This window comes from Pholis gunnellus (genome assembly GCF_910591455.1).
Source record: "Pholis gunnellus genome assembly, chromosome: 8".
Lineage (NCBI taxonomy): Eukaryota > Metazoa > Chordata > Actinopteri > Perciformes > Pholidae > Pholis > Pholis gunnellus.
The window spans coordinates 26,072,932-26,091,786 of record NC_136534.1 but is presented as its reverse complement, the minus strand read 5'-3'; the positions used below and the strand labels follow the sequence as shown (position 1 = coordinate 26,091,786).

General features: G+C 43.4%; 4 protein-coding genes across 5 annotated transcripts; 2 read left to right on the top strand and 2 right to left on the bottom strand.

The window, feature by feature from the left end:
* Positions 1-384: 384 nt before the first annotated feature.
* On the bottom strand, positions 385-4,446 carry eaf1 (ELL associated factor 1). Its single transcript, XM_079165521.1, is given in 7 exon segments — positions 385-2,387; positions 2,565-2,673; positions 2,675-2,790; positions 2,867-3,033; positions 3,315-3,451; positions 3,668-3,762; positions 4,203-4,446. Coding segments are annotated over 7 exon segments (777 nt in total). The 5' UTR covers positions 4,306-4,446; the 3' UTR covers positions 385-2,337.
* On the top strand, positions 3,945-7,463 carry mettl6 (methyltransferase 6, methylcytidine). 2 transcript variants are annotated; one of them, XM_079165520.1, is made up of 6 exons: positions 3,945-4,287; positions 5,228-5,441; positions 5,829-5,963; positions 6,173-6,343; positions 6,545-6,686; positions 7,074-7,463. In XM_079165520.1, exons 2-6 carry the CDS (start codon positions 5,319-5,321, stop codon positions 7,226-7,228), a joined length of 726 nt encoding a protein of 241 aa, XP_079021646.1. In that variant the 5' UTR covers positions 3,945-4,287; positions 5,228-5,318; the 3' UTR covers positions 7,229-7,463. The 2 variants fall into 2 exon arrangements, with proteins under 2 accessions (XP_079021646.1, XP_079021645.1); XM_079165519.1 differs by lacking the exon at positions 3,945-4,287 and having other exon boundaries at positions 4,968-5,441.
* A 2,697-nt stretch (positions 7,464-10,160) lies between these two features.
* On the bottom strand, positions 10,161-13,110 carry LOC306700493 (uncharacterized protein). Its single transcript, XM_079165522.1, has 3 exons — positions 12,876-13,110; positions 10,507-10,845; positions 10,161-10,350 (listed from the first exon to the last, which is right to left on the bottom strand). The coding sequence occupies exons 1-3, from the start codon at positions 12,946-12,948 to the stop codon at positions 10,346-10,348; spliced, it is 417 nt and encodes a 138-aa protein (XP_079021648.1). The 5' UTR covers positions 12,949-13,110; the 3' UTR covers positions 10,161-10,345.
* Positions 13,111-15,456: 2,346 nt separating this feature from the next.
* Positions 15,457-18,429, top strand: LOC306699385 (uncharacterized protein). Its single transcript, XM_079163984.1, has 2 exons — positions 15,457-15,707; positions 17,046-18,429. The coding sequence occupies exons 1-2, from the start codon at positions 15,515-15,517 to the stop codon at positions 18,347-18,349; spliced, it is 1,497 nt and encodes a 498-aa protein (XP_079020110.1). The 5' UTR covers positions 15,457-15,514; the 3' UTR covers positions 18,350-18,429.
* The last annotated feature ends 426 nt before the right edge of the window (positions 18,430-18,855 follow it).

Genomic DNA, 18,855 nt, shown 5'->3' with positions numbered 1-18,855 from the left:
AAGGAGCAGTTTGTGTAAATGTTGAGTGTTGAAGACTGTAGGAGCAAACACAGTTTACAGGGAACCTACAATCCATCACTAAATCACCGTTTCCTTGAATTCTTGTAGAAAACATCTTCTGTTTAGTCTTGATTATTATCAGTAATGTAGAGAAGAACTTTATCCAAACATCCGTTATATAATAGTGGGAAGATGAACGAGACTTGGGATGTTTGAACGTAGTTTTGCTGTTAATAAAGCAGCTTTTCATTCACTTCAGTTCATAAAGACTTTACTCAAATTCAAAGTAGTAACAGAAGGAGAGCTGAAGAACAAACGTCATCTTCAGTTATCAGCACGAATCCCCTCAATGCAGAACAAACATCCACGCTCAACACATTTAAAGGTTTTTAATACACCATTTGTACAAACATCTCTCACATAAACGCAGCGCTGAAACACAAACAGGACGGAACACGAGACGTCTTCCCAGCAGGAGCGTTTCAGAGGAACATCGGAGCGGTGAAGACCAACCTCGTCTGAAGACTCGTTGGAGAAACACGACTAACAACAGTTATGATCACATTTAACGTGTGATTGAAGAGTTTCATTCCAAAATGCTTCATGTGAGGTAAAGAAAACACTTCAGTGTGTTTTAAACTGCGAGTGTTGATGTAGAAGTTCTCCGGACGACGTTTATGACAAACGTACCAACAGCAGAAGTCATTATTGTTATGAAATGATCGTTTAGCTTTCACTGAATCTGAATACTGGCTCCGTTAGCTTTCACTGATTCATTAATCATATAAATAATACATTCTGTTCACGTTCAAGAACAAAGAGTTGAGAAGAGGCCAAATTAAAAGTGAAATCAGTGAAAACACTTTGATAACGTTAATAATACTAATATAATAATAATAAACTAAAGACTCCTGAGTTGATCATCTAACAGATATGCTGTTGAATGAATAAGAAACAAACATCTCTTTGAATTTGACATTTTGTAACAATGAATGTTTTCCAACAGATGTTTAAATGTGTCGGGATGAGAAAACAAACAGAAGTTCTATTGTTGAAATGTGAACTGAGACGAAGTCTTCTGCGTTCATCGATGCAGCTCTTTGTGTCTGTGACTGTTGATTAACGAAGAAACGCTGTAAACCAGCTCATGAGCGCATCACTGAACTGACCTCAGAGCAGGAAGAGATGCACCGGAGGAGGAGGCGGAGCTCCGCTCTTTGGCTTTTCTTTCAGGAAATCACACATTCACCTTTAAGCATGAAATGCTCCTTTAATATTAATATGAGTAATATATGAACACTCTGTTCAGCTGAGGAATTAAACAGGAAACTAAAGCTCCTTTTTACACATTTAATAATAGAATTACTTGTTTTCTATTAATTTATGTTAAATTTGATAACGGCAGACTTTTACCTCTGATGAACTTGAACAGATCAACGACTGTCATCAGTGCTTCTCTGTGAAGCGACTGTGATACTGTAACTGGTTAACGTGGGATTTATTGAGCAAGAAGAGAATAATTAAAAGGAATTAATGACAAACCTACAGACAGCTGAGAAAAACATGTTTGATGTAATTCATCTACACTCAACGTCATCAGCTGATTCACGTCAGGCCTTTTCTGCCCCCTGGTGGTTTAAAAGAGAATCACAGAATGCAACTTATTCAGTTATTAACAAATATGTATTTAAATGTGATTTATTTTATTTATTGCGGCTTGTTAGCGAATGCTTTTGTCGACGCCTGGTTTAAAAAAACAAAAGTGGCAAAATTCTATATTGAAAGACTTTTATTCTTTGCTAATAAATAAAGGTGAACAGTTGAAAAGTGTTAAAGCTGAGATCTGAACACACTGAAGACGCAGACGGATGTTCTTTGATTTGATGCTCCGGCTGATCAGATGTATTAATATTAAAACAAACGACGTGAAGAAGCTTCCTGCGACCGGACGAGATGATACAAAACCAAACGTTGATAAAAGTAGCTGCTCTAAGTACAGAAAATATGTATGTGCACTCTAATATATATATATATATATATATATATGTATATATATAATCATCCCAAAACCTCTCAAGTAAACGTCTCACTATACAAAAACAAAATATACGTCTAATAAAAAATACACTCTTAAAGTTCCAGAATGGAAGGAAAAAATAATCAAATCATAAAGTACGAACAGAACAAGATGGACAGCTGGAGAGAGAGGAGGAGAGGGAGGAGGAGGAGGAGGAGGAGGAGGAGGAGGAGGAGGAGAGGGAGGAGGAGGAGGAGGAGGAGGAGGAGGAGGAGGAGGAGGAGGAGGAGGAGGAGGAGGAGATCAGACCAGCAGAGAGGTCAGTCGTCATCACTGTCGCTGCCCGACTCACTGAGCTGAAGGTCGTTTCCTGTGAAGATAACTGAGGTCAGAACATGTTTGTTTTATTCTAACAGAACTGAAGATGAATCTCAACGGAGCCGCGTTCACGTGTTCAACACGTGAGAGAGAGAAACGTGACCGGAGCACGAAGCCTGTGGAGTCTCACCGCATCGCGTAAAGAGGAGCAGAGCTCGGAGGTACTCACGGAGCGTGTTCATGAGCTGGTTGTTGCCCGGCTGCCGGTCGGCTCCCCCGTTGAACGCCGGTTGGCGGTTGGGGGACGTCTGGCTGAGCGGCCGGGGGGGGGGCGGCGGCGGCGGCGTCCCGCTCGCCGTCGCTGCTGCTGTCGTCTCCGCTCCCCGAGGCGCTGCCCGAGTTCGAGGAGCTGCTGCTGCTCATCTGCTCGATCACCTCCACCTCCGCTCGCAGCTCTGCTGGCAGCAACGGCATTAGTATAAAGTATTATCTAATAAACTATGAGTCCTCTTCACGTCTGGACCTCCGTACCTCTCTTGATGTCATCGAGCTGAGGCTCCGGCGAGGGGTCGTCTTTAGAGGGAGACGGGGAGGCCTTGGCCCCGGGCTTAGTGGGGGCCCGGAACTGAGAGCTGGGCTGACTGGACCGGACCGACTGCTGCTCGATCCGCGCCTGGATCTTACTGCTGCCCTCCGCCCTGAGACACACACACACACCACACACCACACACCACACACACACACACACACACACACACACACACACACACACATACACACACACACACACACACACACACACACAGTTAGTCCTCTCTGAACAGCAGATCTTCATGTTTCTGGATCTTAACTGCAGGAATATCTTTTACACACAAATGTCATATTCTCAGTAGGTGTGAATAGAATTATGGTGAAAAAACACATAATTGGTTTGAGATCAATAAAGTATTTGTTCCCCGTGAGACCTCTGACCTCTCACCTGGTTTTCTTCACTTGGATGCTGCTGCTCAGCTTCTCCAGCACGAACTCCCCGGTGTCGTGGTTGATGATGAGCACGCAGTCCTTCTGGTACGGCCGCTTGTTTCCTTTGAACACCGTCATGGGAGGAGTGGAGCCCTGCAGGAGCAACCGTCACCTGAGTATCTTATGTCTGTTACGTTCTTAAATTCACAAAACACACAGAACCACAGAGCGTCTGATACAGAACACGAGGAGAACCACAGAGAGTCTGATACAGAACCAGAGGAGAACCACAGGGCGTCTGATACAGAACCCGAGGAGAACCACAGAGAGTCTGATAGAGAACCAGAGGAGAACCACAGAGCGTCTGACCGGAATGTGAGGTAACGTGATGGTGACTTCGTCTCCTTTCCCGACCTGCAGCTCTCCCTCACAGCTCGTGTCGATGGACGCTGGTTTGAAGTCATCTGAAAAAACAAAGGACACAAGACGGAAGTCTATACGTTTATTGTAACTTTTTGTGTGCAGCAAGCGTGAGACCTTTCTTCATTTTCTGTAAGAATGAAACTAACTCACAAACAACTGAGGACTGAGGATGAGGAGGAAGAGGAGTGTGGAGGAGGAGGAGGAGGAAGAAGAGGAGTGTGGAGGAGGAGGAAGAAGAGGAGTGTGGAGGAGGAGTTATTTTAATAAATAACAGATAGCTTGTTCCAATGGATGCTGTGATGGATGAGACGGACCAGTAGGTGTAACGATGGTCTTTATGCAAATGAGTACATTTAAGGCGACCACATAATTGGCTGAGATATTTAAAGAGAGCAGCCTCTCCGTCCACGTGAGCGAGCTAATCCCACACAGCAGTCAACACGACACTCTTCGCGTATTGCTCTAATGATGTCACACTCACATCGGATTGTGTGAAAGGAAGATTTCGGCCTCTTCTCAAAGCTCTCTCCGAGCTTCAGGACGTGCTCCTCTTTGTCCAGCAGCGGGTTCGTACTCCCGTTCATGTCTCGGTTTGAAAAAATGTTGAAAAAGATTCACATTTGTGTTAAAATGTTCAGAAGAGCCGTCACTTCAGAGTTGGGTTAAGAGTAAGAAGCGAACTGTAAGACAAAGTTAGCTTACTGTGGCTACACGTTAGCAAAACATCCCTTTCGTCACTAGGCCAAGCCTCTTCCGGCTTTGGTCCGGCTATCAAATGTCACCGAAAACACGTAAAGTTGGAGTCTCTACTTTTTTCAGTCAAATATATATTTCCCAAAAACCGTTGAGAGATTAATTACATGTCGAATTATATAATTGCTTGAAAATTTGCATCGCAGTTTTATTAATTAGAAAACGAGCGGAACCCTTTGAAAGCAAAAGGAATTAAATTCTAAATGCTACACGGAAGAATCTAACTAACGGACAAGATGGACGTCAACTGTCAAGTCCGGCTATCAAATATCACTGAAAACACGTAAAGTTTTCTACATTTTCCAGTAAAATATATATATATATATATATATATATATATATTTCAAAAAGTTAACAGATAATTACACGTCACATTATATAATTGCTTGATGATGTGCATCGTACAGTTGTAATTAGCGGAACCCCCTGAAAGCAAGGGGATTCTAACTCCAAATGCTACACGGAACAATTTAACTAACGGACAAGATGGACGTCAACTGTGGAAAAGTGCAATTAGACGATAGATTTTTACAACTAAATTAGATTTTTAGCACATCTATCATCAAAATAAGTTATATAACATTTGTTCTACCGATTAATTAATGATTAAATAGTAACTTTACTGACATAAACTGGAGGGAAACAAAGTCTGAGGCTTTCTAAAAGCATCATGGCTCTGTCGAAAAATGAAATTGTTGCCGGTGATATTAAAACAACACATCCTGAAGAAGAAGTGTCTCCGTGTGTCTCCAGGCAGACCAAAACCTCCACCGCCAGACTTTTATCCCGGGAGGAGCTGGACAGACTCGGCGGTGAGCGGGCTCTGGTGTCCGACTTCAAACTGATGAAGTTGGAGAAAGAAGCTCAGAAAAACTGGGACTTGTTCTACAAAAGAAACACGACGAATTTCTTCAAGGACCGACACTGGACCACCAGAGAGTTTGAAGAGCTGAAGACATGCAGAGAGGTGAGGAAGAGAGGAACACCGGCTGCTACATGTACACGTAACATAACAGGAACACATCTCAAGAAGAGAACGTGTGTCCTCTTAAACCCCTCTTGTTGATATTTACCAATAGAAGTATTTTAGGTAATAAGTTATAACAAACATTACTTCTTGTGGGTTAAAATAGCCCCACAGCATATTGGGTTTCATGTCATCTCACCAAACTTCATTTTAAAAAAGGTGAGAGGTGTGAAGATGTGTGGGAATATTGGGCAAAACGTCTCCCGTAAGAAGAGAAATACCTGAAGAGTCAGTCATTACCTCGTCATTGTCAGCCGTGCAGGATTCTAACATGGATGAAATGCTAAACGGATATTCTTGGCCATCTGTGTCCGGCCTGGTTTGCAGTTTGAGTCCCAGAGGCTGGTGTTGCTGGAGGCCGGCTGCGGCGTGGGAAACTGCCTCTTCCCTCTGCTGCAGGACGACCGCGACATCTTTGTTTACGCCTGTGACTTCTCACCGCGAGCTGTTGAATTTGTGAAAGTAAGATGTCCATCCATCCATCAAATCTATATCTGTGTGCACCGTACGCTCAGAATGACACGTTTACTCCCGCTGAGCTGACCAGTACAAACTCAGTCTGACACTGCAGGCTGGTGACCAGTGCTGCCGTACGATTCGATGGCTTAATAATGACACAATACCTCAATAACAACACGAATAAAACCTCTTTATCTGCCTTCTGTCGACAGCTAAACCCTCTGTACTGCCCCGAGCGCTGCTGTGCCTTCCAGTGTGACTTGACTAAAGATGATCTGAGGGGAAACGTGCCGGAGGGCAGCGTGGACGTCGTCACTCTGATCTTCGTCCTGTCGGCAGTCCACCCTGACAAGATGAAGCTGGCTTTGCAGAACATCAGCAGGGTGAGAGCAGAGACAGCCATATACACACACACCTAGTAAATGCACACTCCACTGTGTGTACAAATAAATAGTACCAAGAATAATTGTAATTAGGTCTTTTTCATGTGCTGCGTGTGTCTGACGGTACCTTCCCAGCCTGTTGTTGGAGCCCAAATACAAGCTGGTTGAAACGGTGTAATTTTCGATGTATGTGGCTTGAAGGTGCTGAAGCCCGGGGGCATCGTCCTGTTCAGGGACTACGGCCTGTACGACCACGCCATGCTCCGCTTTAAAGCCGGCAGCAAGCTGGGGGAGAACTTCTACGTGCGCCAAGACGGAACCAGATCCTACTTCTTCTCTAAAGGTCTGGAAAGTCCTGTTTGTTTGTGTCACTGAGACTGTTCTAGATGGATGTTTTCACTCTCCTTACTGTGCCATGGATCCTTTTCATAGATTTATTTTGGTCCACAACAAAAGCAGCTAAAACGTTTAGCGACTACAGTAACTATTGTACGAGTTCAACACTCGAGGTACGTTTTGTCGGCTGCCCCTTCATGGTGTTTGTATGACGATAGTATAAAGTTCTTCATTTAACTATTCAACAGTTCAGCCGTTTATTACGTGAATCAAACGGCTGTTTGTACTCGGACAGGACACAGTGACCTTTCCTGACTCCTTCAGAAAACCCTTCAATCTTCCTTTTGTTTGCTCCTCCTGAAGCCTCAGTCCGCTCTGTTCCGTCTGCTTTCAGAGTTCCTGGCTGAGCTGTGCACCGACGCCGGCCTCCAGTCCGTCTCTAACGACTACGTCCTGAGAGAGACGGTCAACAAGAAGGAGGGGCTCTGTGTCCCCAGAGTGTTTCTGCAGAGCAAATTCACCAAGCCCGGCCAATCAGAGAGCTCCTGAGGCCACCTGGAACTGTGGCTGTCGCCTCAATACACAAACATCTGCTGGTTGACATTCCCTTCACTGGGACTCTTACAGGTGGAAACACCTGGAACTATGTGAAGGTGAAGCACAAAAGATAAAGAGGGAATCCCAGTGAACAGGATTCAGTGGATCAGATCAGATCAGGTACTTTGAACATCATCGTCTCTGCTCCGTATTCCCCCTGATGTTAACGTTAAAGGGATCATTTTGGGATGAGGTGAGCTCATTTTGTGTGAATTAATTTGAATGTTTTTCAACATCTTCATAAAAAAAAAAAAAAGTCTTCGACTCCATTGTGTCAGTTCACACTTTGGTCCTATTTTTGCAAACCACAGAGTCAGATAATGATCTCACGCACGCACGCACGCACGCACACACACGCACACACGCACACACGCACACACACACACACACACACACACACACACACACACACACACACACACACACACACACACACACACACACACACACACACACACGAGAGGTGGTTTCCAAGAGTGTTAAACCATCAGACGGTTGTCAGATCTAATCTCCAGCTCGTCCTCTTCTTGACAAACCTTCAAATAAATCCACTTTTTATAGTTTACAGTTTAAAATGTCGTGTGGTCCGCAGCACTAACGTCACATTTTCTACAGGTAGTTAAAGGTGGAGCAGACGGTTTGTAGCTAACGATCAGCTGATGCTGTTACACTTACTGTTTGAGCAAAATCTTAGTTCGTAAGAGAGCAAAATATTCAGCAGACAATGAAACCGTCCCGAACGTGTCTCTTCTTCTCTGGTTTGACGTTACACGAGTCGTCCAGAGGAGTGCGCTGTTGTCTTCATGTTCAGCTGGTGAGGCAGCAGCAGAGAGTCATCAGTTAGGACCTGATAGTCTGTCACTACCGGTGACTCATGATGGTTATTCTTCATAAACGCCCTGTGACGTGTGTGGACTCACAGAGACCTGCTGCGCCCAAAATACAGTAACCGTGTTGTTTTCAGAGCGCAACACAGAATAAATTCTAACGCAGACATTTTCTGTCCGCTTGTAGGCGGAGATGTTGTCCGTCGGTTGAACTTCCAGCGTTGATGTGGATTACATCGTTCCTTCACTCGTTCACATCTTCTCTGTCGGTGCTGAACATTAGTTTTCCTGCAGTAACGAAGGATTCAATGATTTCCTTGAACCATAAAAATTACAAAACAAGAGTTAGATTTGATTTATTGGAAGAGACGTCCAGCTGTTAGACTTTCTAAATGCTCGGGCACTAAGGTAACATCTGTAAACGTTTCCCACTCCAGCAGGATCCAATGTGGAGCAAATCATATGACGGGAATGTAAAGCTCTCATGTGGCTTCCTGTTCAGAGAGCGTCGCTCTCTTTGACCTCCGGGGCGAAACGTTCAGCAGTGAAATACAAGAAAGAAAAGGTGTGAAGGTACGTCAGAGAGGGAGAAACACCTCGACCTGTGTTTACCGTGAAACAAACCAACAGCAACGTTTAAAGCAAACCGTCTCATTCAGCGCTCAGATAAAATGTAAAAAAGTGTTGTTTTATAAATGGCTGTAAAATCTAACGCAAGTCAACAGAATCGAATTAGAATTTACACGTTACAATATAATGCAATCTAACAACATGCATCACTAAAATCATTAGGATGCATAGTCTGGGAAACGTGTGTGTGTGTGTGTGTGTGTGTGTGTGTGTGTGTGTGTGTGTGTGTGTGTGGGGAGATATATGTGTGTTTGTTTGAATTCATCCAGATGATGTTGAAATTGTCAAACTGTTGAAATGTAGCACAGTGGACGTGTGTTGTGTACTGAATGTGTACTTTACTTTAAACATGGTTTCGAAACATGGAAGCTGCACCGATGCAGTTTCCTGTCCTGTGGTTTGGCTTCTACAGCCGGCTCTACTGTAGTAACATCAAGAACATCAATGTGTTGAAGAGGAATCACATCTGCAAGTTCGTCGTTCGTTTGGCTTTTTAACTCGTGCGTGTTGAATGATTTGTACGGAGAATAGAAGACCGTTGAACGAGAGGACGATCAGAGCTTCTGGTTCTTAGTTCATGATAAAAAAAAAAACATGCAAATACGGACGGATCGACGTCGTTTGAAGTGTCAGACTCTGTGGCGTCGTGCTCTAGTTGGGGGTTGTCGGCCGTCAGACTGCTCGGCTGCTAACAGGTCGCAGCCTTGATGCTGTTGAACAGTCACGGTGGCTTTTTCCAAATTCACACAATCAGCGATTGTGCTTCTGATCAGCAGGTACTTCGAGGTTCCGTTGCTGCAGAAGTTCTCCACACTGACACAGAAACGCGGTTCCTTTACTTTATAAGTGTGTGCAGGGCTTTCTCCCCCAAAACAGAACATCTGCATATTATTATTATTGTTATTATTATTATTATTATTATTATTATTATTATAATAATTCTTTAAGCACAGAACCAAATGATTTTGACTCTCCGGTCTCTGCCTCGATGTAAATTAGGGGTTGAGCATATGGATCCAATCCTGTATTATTCTGATATATGTTTTCTAAAAATCAATAATTTGTAAATTCATGAATGGGTATCAAACACAGGAATGTCTGTTTTTTTTAGCTAATTCAGCAAATTAAGTTCCTTACAAAGCAAAGTACTTCATTACATTCATGTGAAATCATACAAAAGTTCCAATATTCACAGAACATACAACCTGATGATACAACCTGGATGAGTTTATATTGTTTCATAATGTTTCATCTCGTCCTCTCCTGATATATATGTTCACACCGTTCATCATTAGTCACAGTGTAACAGTAAGAAGCTCTGCTTTCAGCATGTCTCTGTTATTAATATGAAATCATTTCAGGACCAGATGTTTCTTCCCTGTTTTTAATACAAATGTTAGTATTCAGCAGATGTGATGTTAAATAAAGTAATACCTTCACTGTCTTTAAGCATCTTTAATCTGCTGAGCAAAAGGCAACTAAAGCGGTGACGATAGATGAGGAAACATAAGAAAGTCAGAAACAAATGTTGCTTTGGAATAAAACTTGTGTGGAACACAGCCTGGTGCACTCAACTGGAAGATTTGAATCCTTTGTGAGCGGAGTCAGCTGATCAGCCTGGAAGAGACAAAACACAGCGGAACACGGGTCAGTGTGCGTCTTATTGCCTGCAGGCCAATCTGTAGCAATTTCCATCATGATGTCACAACATGGTTCTACTTAGATCCAAAGTAATGAGAGTTCATGTCATTGTCCTCCTCGTGATGAAAATACCTGTGACAGTGATGGAGATGTAATGTCCCATTCCTGTAGCTCCAGTCTCGCACTCCGCCATGCATTGAAATTGTCCGTCGTCCTTCTCCGGCGTCAGGTCGAGAATCTCCGTCACGACCTGCCTGCGTCTCGCGTCGTCGTCCGTCTCGTTCACCGTGGTGAAGTACTTGCCGGGGTCGGTCAGCTCGGTCAGCTCATCTCTCTGCGTGGTCAGGCTGTACCACGCGACTCGCAGCAGGCCGCAGAGCTTGACGTCGTAAATTGCGTCGCAGGACAGTTTGACCGACGAGCCTCTGGCCGGAGTGATGCTTCTCTGTGGGTACCGGACCTCTAAGGTATCTGCAGCGCAAAGGAAGAGAATAAAAGCTAGAATTAGCACCTCGTTGTCATGTAGAACATGTCGTTACGTTACGTTTCTGTGACGTCACAGTGACCTGAGATATCTCCTCCACAGTGAGACGCCCCAGCACCCTTAACCACCAAGGATCTAATCCGCTCTCCCTGGAGTCTCCATGTTTCACGAGAATGGACCGGAAAAAAATAATACCCACAGACACGTCTGTGAAAAACGGTTGTTGGGCAGATTTCACCTTCTTTCAGTGTTTTATACTCATTGATTTACTTTAAATAGCTTAAAGGACGTGTTCAACATTATAGGTAAAACATCTATTTACCCTCTTGAAGAGAGTTAAATGAGAAGATTAATATTACTCTCGTCTATTTACGTCTGCAGCCAGAAGCTAGTTCTCTTCGGTTCGTAAGGAAACTGCGGGAAACAGCCGGCCTTGCTCCGTCCAGAGGTAACCAAATCCACCTCGAAAGCACCTCTGAAGGTTACTAATCAACCTGTTGTGTCTTGTTTGTGTGCAGCTTTCTCTGGAGCTTGTGCCCCAAACCTGTTCTTGGCCATGAGCGTAAAACTGTTGCTGTCAGGACAAAATGGTAAGTCAGTGTGATTTGCAAAGCTGCTTTGGGTATCAGAACTGTTGCTGTACGCTGCTGGAGAGCCGTATCTGCCTCCTGAAAACTGAGCTGAACCGTGTTTTCTGGAAGGGAATCAACTTTCCCACACACTCGTCTCGTAAACGAGTGTGCTAGTTGGGCTGTGTCAGAGGCTCAGGATCAACTGCAGCACATTATCAGTGAGGAATGGCTGAAGATCTCACTAAGAGTGAGGGAAGTAGATGTTTTACTGCCACAACCAAAGCCCTCGACCGGGGGAGGAATTTCTACAATATTCCTGTGAACTCACGCTGGATCCAAACACGGCTAACGTGGGACTGCTGTTGTCTGAAGGGAACAGGAAAGCGACCGTAATGAGAGAAAAGCAACTGTATTCCAGTCGCCCTGACAGATTCACTGACTGGCTTCAGGTCCTCAGGAGAGAGTCTGACTGGACGGTGCTACTGGGAGGTGGAGAGAAGCAGTGGAGGAGTCCTTCTACAGCACCTCTGACACCATGACCACCAGACCACCTTCACTCAGCCGCTCTCTGCTGGATTCTGGGTTCATCGGGTCGCAGACACTGCTGAGTTGTGTGAGCTAAACTAGACGGGAGCTATTGAAAGAGCCAATAGGGTTCTTAGAATAGCTTTGCCTGATGTTTCACTGAGTGTTTTGTTGCTGTGGACTTTCTAAAGACCTCCTGTCACTCAGACGAGGTGGGCCGGTGGACTGTGATGTCTTCTTGCTTGAGTCATAACCACTGTTCAGCAGGAAACGCTCGTGATCGTCGCACGTTAACATGTTTGCTGTAATATTTCATTTTGTTCCCGTTGCTTCTACGACCAATTTAAAAACACAACAGATCTGTAATAATGAATGAATGAATTAAGCGAATGTGAACGCTTGAATGGTAAAGAAGCAAATATTTGATGTGAGTTCACAGAAATGTTTGAAACGCATTTAAACGTGCATTTGTTTCTTGTTTATTTTTATGATTATATTAGTTTAATTATATATATTAGCAGCTGATTTATACCGCAGCAACGTAATATTCAGCTGTAGTCCTACTATATTATCCTATATTCCTTATTTTATGTATAGTTTTATGTGTATGTTTATGTATATACACATATGTATATTATATAGATATACGTATATATATGGAGTAAAGAACTTCCCTTCAGCCAGTGTTTATGAACAAACGATTGATATTCAGAAGCTAAACCAGTTCAGGTGAAACTGTATATTAGGACTTATTACTTGTGTCTTCTAAAAATACCCGAAGAGGTATCAGCACCTTCAATCAAGAAAACAAAGAATGTGTGACGAAGTCCACATTTATATATATCTATCTATATATATATATATATATATATATATCTCTATCTATATATATAAATATATACATAAAGCTGTTTACTGACCGCTGTCCTCCTGAGCCGACGACGCACACAAAGCCACCAGCAGCAGCACCGTAGCTGCAGTGAGCCCACTCATTCTCCACCAACACAGACTAGAAGCTCACTGTAGAGATGAACACGAGGACCGCAGAGCAGCTTCAGGTGAAAGTCTCACGAGCTGCCTGATGCGAGTGTGTGTGTCTGCTGTTGTGTGGGTGGAGTGTTTCCTTTCCCTCTGACCAACAGAAACTGTACTCTGATCTGTGACAGCTATCCTTTCCATTGCTATGTCATTTTAGACATCGCATGCTAGCGTGTGTGTGTGTGTGTGTGTTGTTTCCTAATGTGTGACTATGGGTTAATCGAAGCACTTTGAGATGCACAACTCAGTGAAAGCAAGGGGCCTTGAAAGCAAATCTGACCTAGAGAGAGAGAGAGAGAGAGAGAGAGAGAGAGAGAGAGAGAGAGAGAGAGAGAGAGAGAGAGAGAGAGAGAGAGAGAGAGAGAGAGAGAGAGAGAGAGAGAGAGAGAGAGAGAGAGAGAGAGAGAGAGAGAGAGAGAGAGAGAGAGAGAGAGAGAGAGAGAGAGAGAGAGAGAGAGAGACCAAATAATAAAATCTAAGACACGACAATAAAACATAAGATAACAATAAAGAAAATCCTTATTTTGCAGGAATGAAGTGGTACAAAGTCGTTGAAGTCAACTGGAATCATGCAACCCAAACAGCCGTGGATCGCAGAAGTGTAAAATTAGGGCCTTGCGATAAAACACATACTTTTTAAATACTTTTAATGCAGGATGTGAAATCATAAGGGAAGTGTAATAGCGTGACGCTGTGTTGTTGAGTGGTGGATGCTTGTTCTGTGAATCTCATTACAGTGTTTACAGAAAGAACTCTGCTCAAGAGTTCAACAAACAGCTTCCAGTCTCTGATCTCGAGGCTGACGCTTCATTGAGCGAATGTATTTTTGGAGTAACGAAGTCTTCCTTTTGTTAAAAAAAGTTTTCTTTTTAATTTCCCGCCATGATGTCACCAAGCAGTGAGCAGACGGCTCCCCTCTGTGGAGGACTAGAGGTATGAGTCTCAGCTGGTTTTAAAGGTAAAAGTATTTTAGAACTCATTTCAGTGTTGAAAATTTGAGAAAAAAGACAGACATTTGTTGTTGTTTAACAGGACACATTTGTAATACATTAACATATATCTTAAATTAGTTTTGAAGGTATTTAGTCTTAAAACCCAAGTATTGATCTGATGATGAGTCAGTGGATCATTAAAGTTATTACAATCCATCCTGAGGGGAAAATGAAAGTTTGTACCTAATTTCATTCCATCCAACACGTTTGACTAAAAACCAGTGAATTGCCAACCTGGTATTGGTTGGGCTGGTGTTAACGCCTCGGCTCCATCAGGTGGAGATCAGTCTCATTTGATTAGTGACCACGTGTGTCGTTCGATGTGGGAGCTCGCTGCATCATCTTTTCTCCGGAATTTTCTGTGAGTCAACCTGCTGATGCTAAAAAACAAGCTCTTCTTTCTTCGTCTGATTCTTAATAAACCAGACACTAAAATAGACTTCCTGTATTATTATTATTAGTTTTTCCAGAGTGTTTTAGAACAAATAAAGGTAAACACTTCACTTAGTGACAGAAGGTTTGTTTGGAGGCGGAGTTAATTGTTAATTATTTTATACCAAGGACTCGATTGGTTTAGTCAATACTGTCTTTTGTGTTGTCGGGGTTTTTTTATGGACACCTTTTTTTTTGTTAGCTGTGGTTGGTGACACAACTGGTGTTGTAGCATGACATCATAATCAGTCATAAATAGGGAATGAACAGCAATATATAGGACAACACGGTGCTTCACTAACTGTTGGTTCAACTGTCACTGCAAGAAGAATGGAGAGAAGACAATATGTCAACTCACCAGCTGCTGAAAGAGGAACATAGAGGAGCGACGAGAAAATCATTCACAACAACATATCTTCAGTAAGTTGAAGTATTTCTTACATTACATTACATTACATTATTATCAGCCACATCATTGCACAAAATGAGACTAATAGCCAACAATCTACCGTTAAGTATGACAGTTACACAGAAAATTAGGATTTTCTACTTAAGGTGTTGTTTGTTCTCAATCTAAGAGTCAATCAGCTCTTTGATCCGAGGAGCTGATTGGCTCCCATCATGCCCTGGGGTCACGCAGTCGGTGGAGAGCAACTGCAGCGCCTGGCTCTAAAGTCTGCAGCCACCCAGCTCTCGTGAGGTTATCGTTGCTCACGTGTTCAAGACGTCAGCGCAAATCCCATCATGCCCTGGGGTCATGCAGTCGGTGGAGTGCAATTCTGCAGCGCCTCGCTCACGTGAAATCATCGTTACGCACGTTTTCATGACGTCAGAGGACGTGGGACGCAAATCTACCCGGCATGCATTGTGCGCCGATCGTCGGTGATCGATTCTGCGCACGTCTGGCTTATGTCGAACAAGCCTACTTTTAAGTGCCGGCTGACGTCACTGAGGCTGCGCGGATGACGTCGCACGTCACCGCACGGGTCCGACCGAGCTAATGAAGTTAGCATGCTAGCAGGAAAGTCAGCGTGATTAATTAAACCGTTTGTAACAGTTAGTTTGTCTGGAGGAGAAGTTTCTGTGGTTTAGTGAGAATGTCTAAAGTCCAAATGCTGAGACGTTTAGTCAACCAGCGACTAACTGCGGCCGCGGAGGAGATCTGCGGTCTGTTTGAAAGAACCATAGCGGAGTACGAGGAGGAACTTTCTCGATCAAAAGAGCAGAACGAGCGACAACGGAGACAACTGCGCGGTGTTCTCACCCCTCAGCTCCGGCTACACAGAGCAGGTCGGTTCATATTAAGGTCCTTGACGGTATGACTGTTGGTAGTTTGTAAATGGTTTATTACAAAAATGCCGAATTGTAATAGTGTGGCTACTCGTTTTTATCAAGCTAAGCTAATGTAAGCTAACGTCAGTTGGCACTTGTTGCCATGGCAAAACCGGGGTGAATGAACTTCATTACACAATGGATTTATAAACAGAAGCGCTCATTAAAGGTGAACTCCCTCTTATGGACAAACGGGTTAATGATGCTGCTCTTCAATGTGTGTTTCACTGTTTATCTCTGAGTGCAGTCACTATTGTGTGAACTACAACATGAACAATACATATTTGGGCAACCAGTACACAGTATAGTTCATGCCATGGAGCTTTAATGAGATGAAATAAAATAACATATTTGTTAAGCTGGCTTCTTGCCATTAACTTTAAACTTCTTGTCCTAACATATACATTTGACTATCGAATTTTGAATATCGTCGTAGTATATAACTGTATAATAAGCATTTTATTATGTCATGTTTTGTGTTCTGACTGGTCAATGTTGAATTGATATTGATAATTATGATTTCTTGTGATATAGCAGTGAGGACAGCGTTTTAATGGTTTAACAGTTCCAGAATGTTCATGCCATTTTCAAATTCAATAACACATATTTAAATCATTATGGCGTTTATGTGTTTATGTCTTATGTAAAACAGGACATGATAATGTGTAATAGTAGAGGTTTTTGTCCAAAACCGAATGTTGTAAAACTTAAAGAATACACTCTCCCTGCTCTCTGAAACAGTTATTAAGGATTAATTACACATGTATTAATGAGACATTCTAAATAGATCTGTAGTTTAGGTAGAGACACGATGAGGGAAGTCTGGGTCTGGGTCAAAATTCACCCGAACCGTACTGTGAAGGCATTAAATATGAACGGTATGTACGGGTACGTGTGTTCTCTTTGATAACACCACGTGGATTTTGCAGCTTGTTGAATTCTAAAATGGTTCATATGTTCATGGTCACATAAGAGTTCATTCAGTGTGGCTTTGTGGCACAAAGGCAGCAGAACTGTAATCCTGCGGGCTTAATCATACTAATAATATTTATCCAGAAAAGTTTGCGAAATTTTCTTGTTAAAATATATCTGTTTCCATTGCTACACTGGAAAGGGATTTCTTTTATTGATGACCTCATTGGTGCGTTGTGTCTTTACATTTTGTGTCGGCATGTGTGTTTGGTAACTGCACGGTGTCAGAGGGAACGATGGCAGGAAGACAAGTCTACGTACAAGAGACTATTTGCTCGATACTAACATGTCTTTGTAACGTCTCTGTGTGTGTGTTTCCTGCAGACATCCAGCAGCTGTTGGTGGTTAAAGAAGAGGTTCCCCCTGAGCAGCAGGAGTTCAGTCTGGACCAGGAGGACCCAGAGCCCCCACACATTGAAGAGGACCAGGAGGACCCAGAACCCCCACGCATTAAAGAGGATCCAGAGCCCCCACACATTAAAGAGGAACAGGAGGACCCAGAGCCCCCACACATTGAAGAGGACCAGGAGGACCCAGAGCCCCCACACATTGAAGAGGACCAGGAGGACCCAGAGCCCCCACACATTAAAGAGGAACAGGAGGACCCAGAACCCCCACACATTAAAGAGGATCCAGAGCCCCCACACATTAAAGAAGAACAGGAGGACCTCCAGACCAGTCAGGAGGGAGAGCAGTTTCAAGATCTGGAGGAAGCTGATGTCAAGCCCTCATTCACTCCTGTGAAGAGTGAAGATGATGAAGAGGAAGCTCAGTCCTCACAGCTTCATCAAAGACAAACTGACCAGATGGAAACAGAAGCTGATGGAGAGGACTGTGGAGGACCAGAACCAAGCAGGAACTCAGATCCAGATTCATCCAGATCACCAGATTCTGATGAGAAGACTGGAGACTCTTCTGGCACTGACGACAGTGATGATTGGAAGGAGACCAGAGAACCTCGGTCAGGTTTAAACTCTGTGAAACCTGATGAAGTCCTCGTCAGTGATTCAAGACGTAGCGCTGGTGAGAAACTATTTAGCTGCTCTGAGTGTGAGAAGACATTTAGAAGAAATGGAAATCTGAAGACGCACATGAGAACCCACACAGGAGAGAAACCTTACAGCTGCTCTGAGTGTGAGAAGACATTTAGAAGAAATGGAAATCTGAAGACACACATGAGAACCCACACAGGAGAGAAACCGTACAGCTGCTCAGTCTGTAAAACATCTTTTAAACACAATTCATATTTAAAGACGCACATGAGAATCCACACAGGAGAGAAACCTTACAGCTGCTCAGTTTGTGAGAAATCTTTTAACCAGAGTTCAAATTTAATGACTCACATGATACTCCACACAGGAGAGACACCTTTAAGCTGCTCAGTCTGTGAGACATCTTTTAACCACAGTTTAACTTTAATGACTCACATGAGAATCCACACACGAGAGAAACCGTACACCTGCTCAGTCTGTGAGACATCTTTTAACCACAGTTTAACTTTAAAGACTCACATGAGAACCCACAGAGGAGAGAAACCGTACAGCTGCTCAGTCTGTGAGAAATCTTTTAACAAGTGTTCAAATTTAGAGAGACACATGAGAATCCACACAGGAAAGAAACCCTTTTAGCTGTTCTGGTTGAAGTAAAGCTTCCATTTGTGATGAGATTGCATCTCGTGACTATTTTACAAGCTGTGTTGGAATCTGATATGAAAGTACATGGTTACATTTTGTTTGTTTTACTGATGGAAGGAAGTCTCTTGTTTTGTTAGTATTTAACATGTGTATATTTGTGTTTTCAAATACCTCAAAAAATGATGTTCTGAAATAATAATAATAGTGTCACAGCTTCCTCATTCAGTGTCTGTTTACACCCACCTTTAAAATCTGCTATACTCTTGTCTTCAACGTTCGTGTCCTGTTGTCAGGTTGTTGGGACCTCTGAGCTCCTTAATTTGCCGAATCAGTAAAGCAGAGCTCAACCTCACGTTGCTCTCCCAGTTCCTCGTTCCCTCGCCGTCAGGAAGCAGAGAGGAAGTCAAAAGAGACGGGAACAGGGAGGTCAGGTGTCCGGCCTGGCATCAAGGTCTCCCTGGTGAGCGTCGGCCTCCGTGCTGTTCACACAGCCGCCTCAT

Excerpts from the sequence above, each read along its gene's own strand:
- LOC306699385 (XM_079163984.1), top strand. The coding sequence starts at position 15,515 with ATGTCTAAAGTCCAAATGCTGAGACGTTTAGTCAACCAGCGACTAACT. Across the intron at positions 15,708-17,045 it reads GCTCCGGCTACACAGAGCAG|ACATCCAGCAGCTGTTGGTG; the intron begins GTCGGTTCATAT and ends TGTTTCCTGCAG.
- LOC306700493 (XM_079165522.1), bottom strand. The coding sequence starts at position 12,948 with ATGAGTGGGCTCACTGCAGCTACGGTGCTGCTGCTGGTGGCTTTGTGT. Across the intron at positions 10,846-12,875 it reads GTCGGCTCAGGAGGACAGCG|ATACCTTAGAGGTCCGGTAC; the intron begins GTCAGTAAACAG and ends TTTGCGCTGCAG.
- mettl6 (XM_079165519.1), top strand. The coding sequence starts at position 5,145 with ATGGCTCTGTCGAAAAATGAAATTGTTGCCGGTGATATTAAAACAACA. Across the intron at positions 5,964-6,172 it reads GAGCTGTTGAATTTGTGAAA|CTAAACCCTCTGTACTGCCC; the intron begins GTAAGATGTCCA and ends TTCTGTCGACAG. Across the intron at positions 6,687-7,073 it reads ATCCTACTTCTTCTCTAAAG|AGTTCCTGGCTGAGCTGTGC; the intron begins GTCTGGAAAGTC and ends GTCTGCTTTCAG.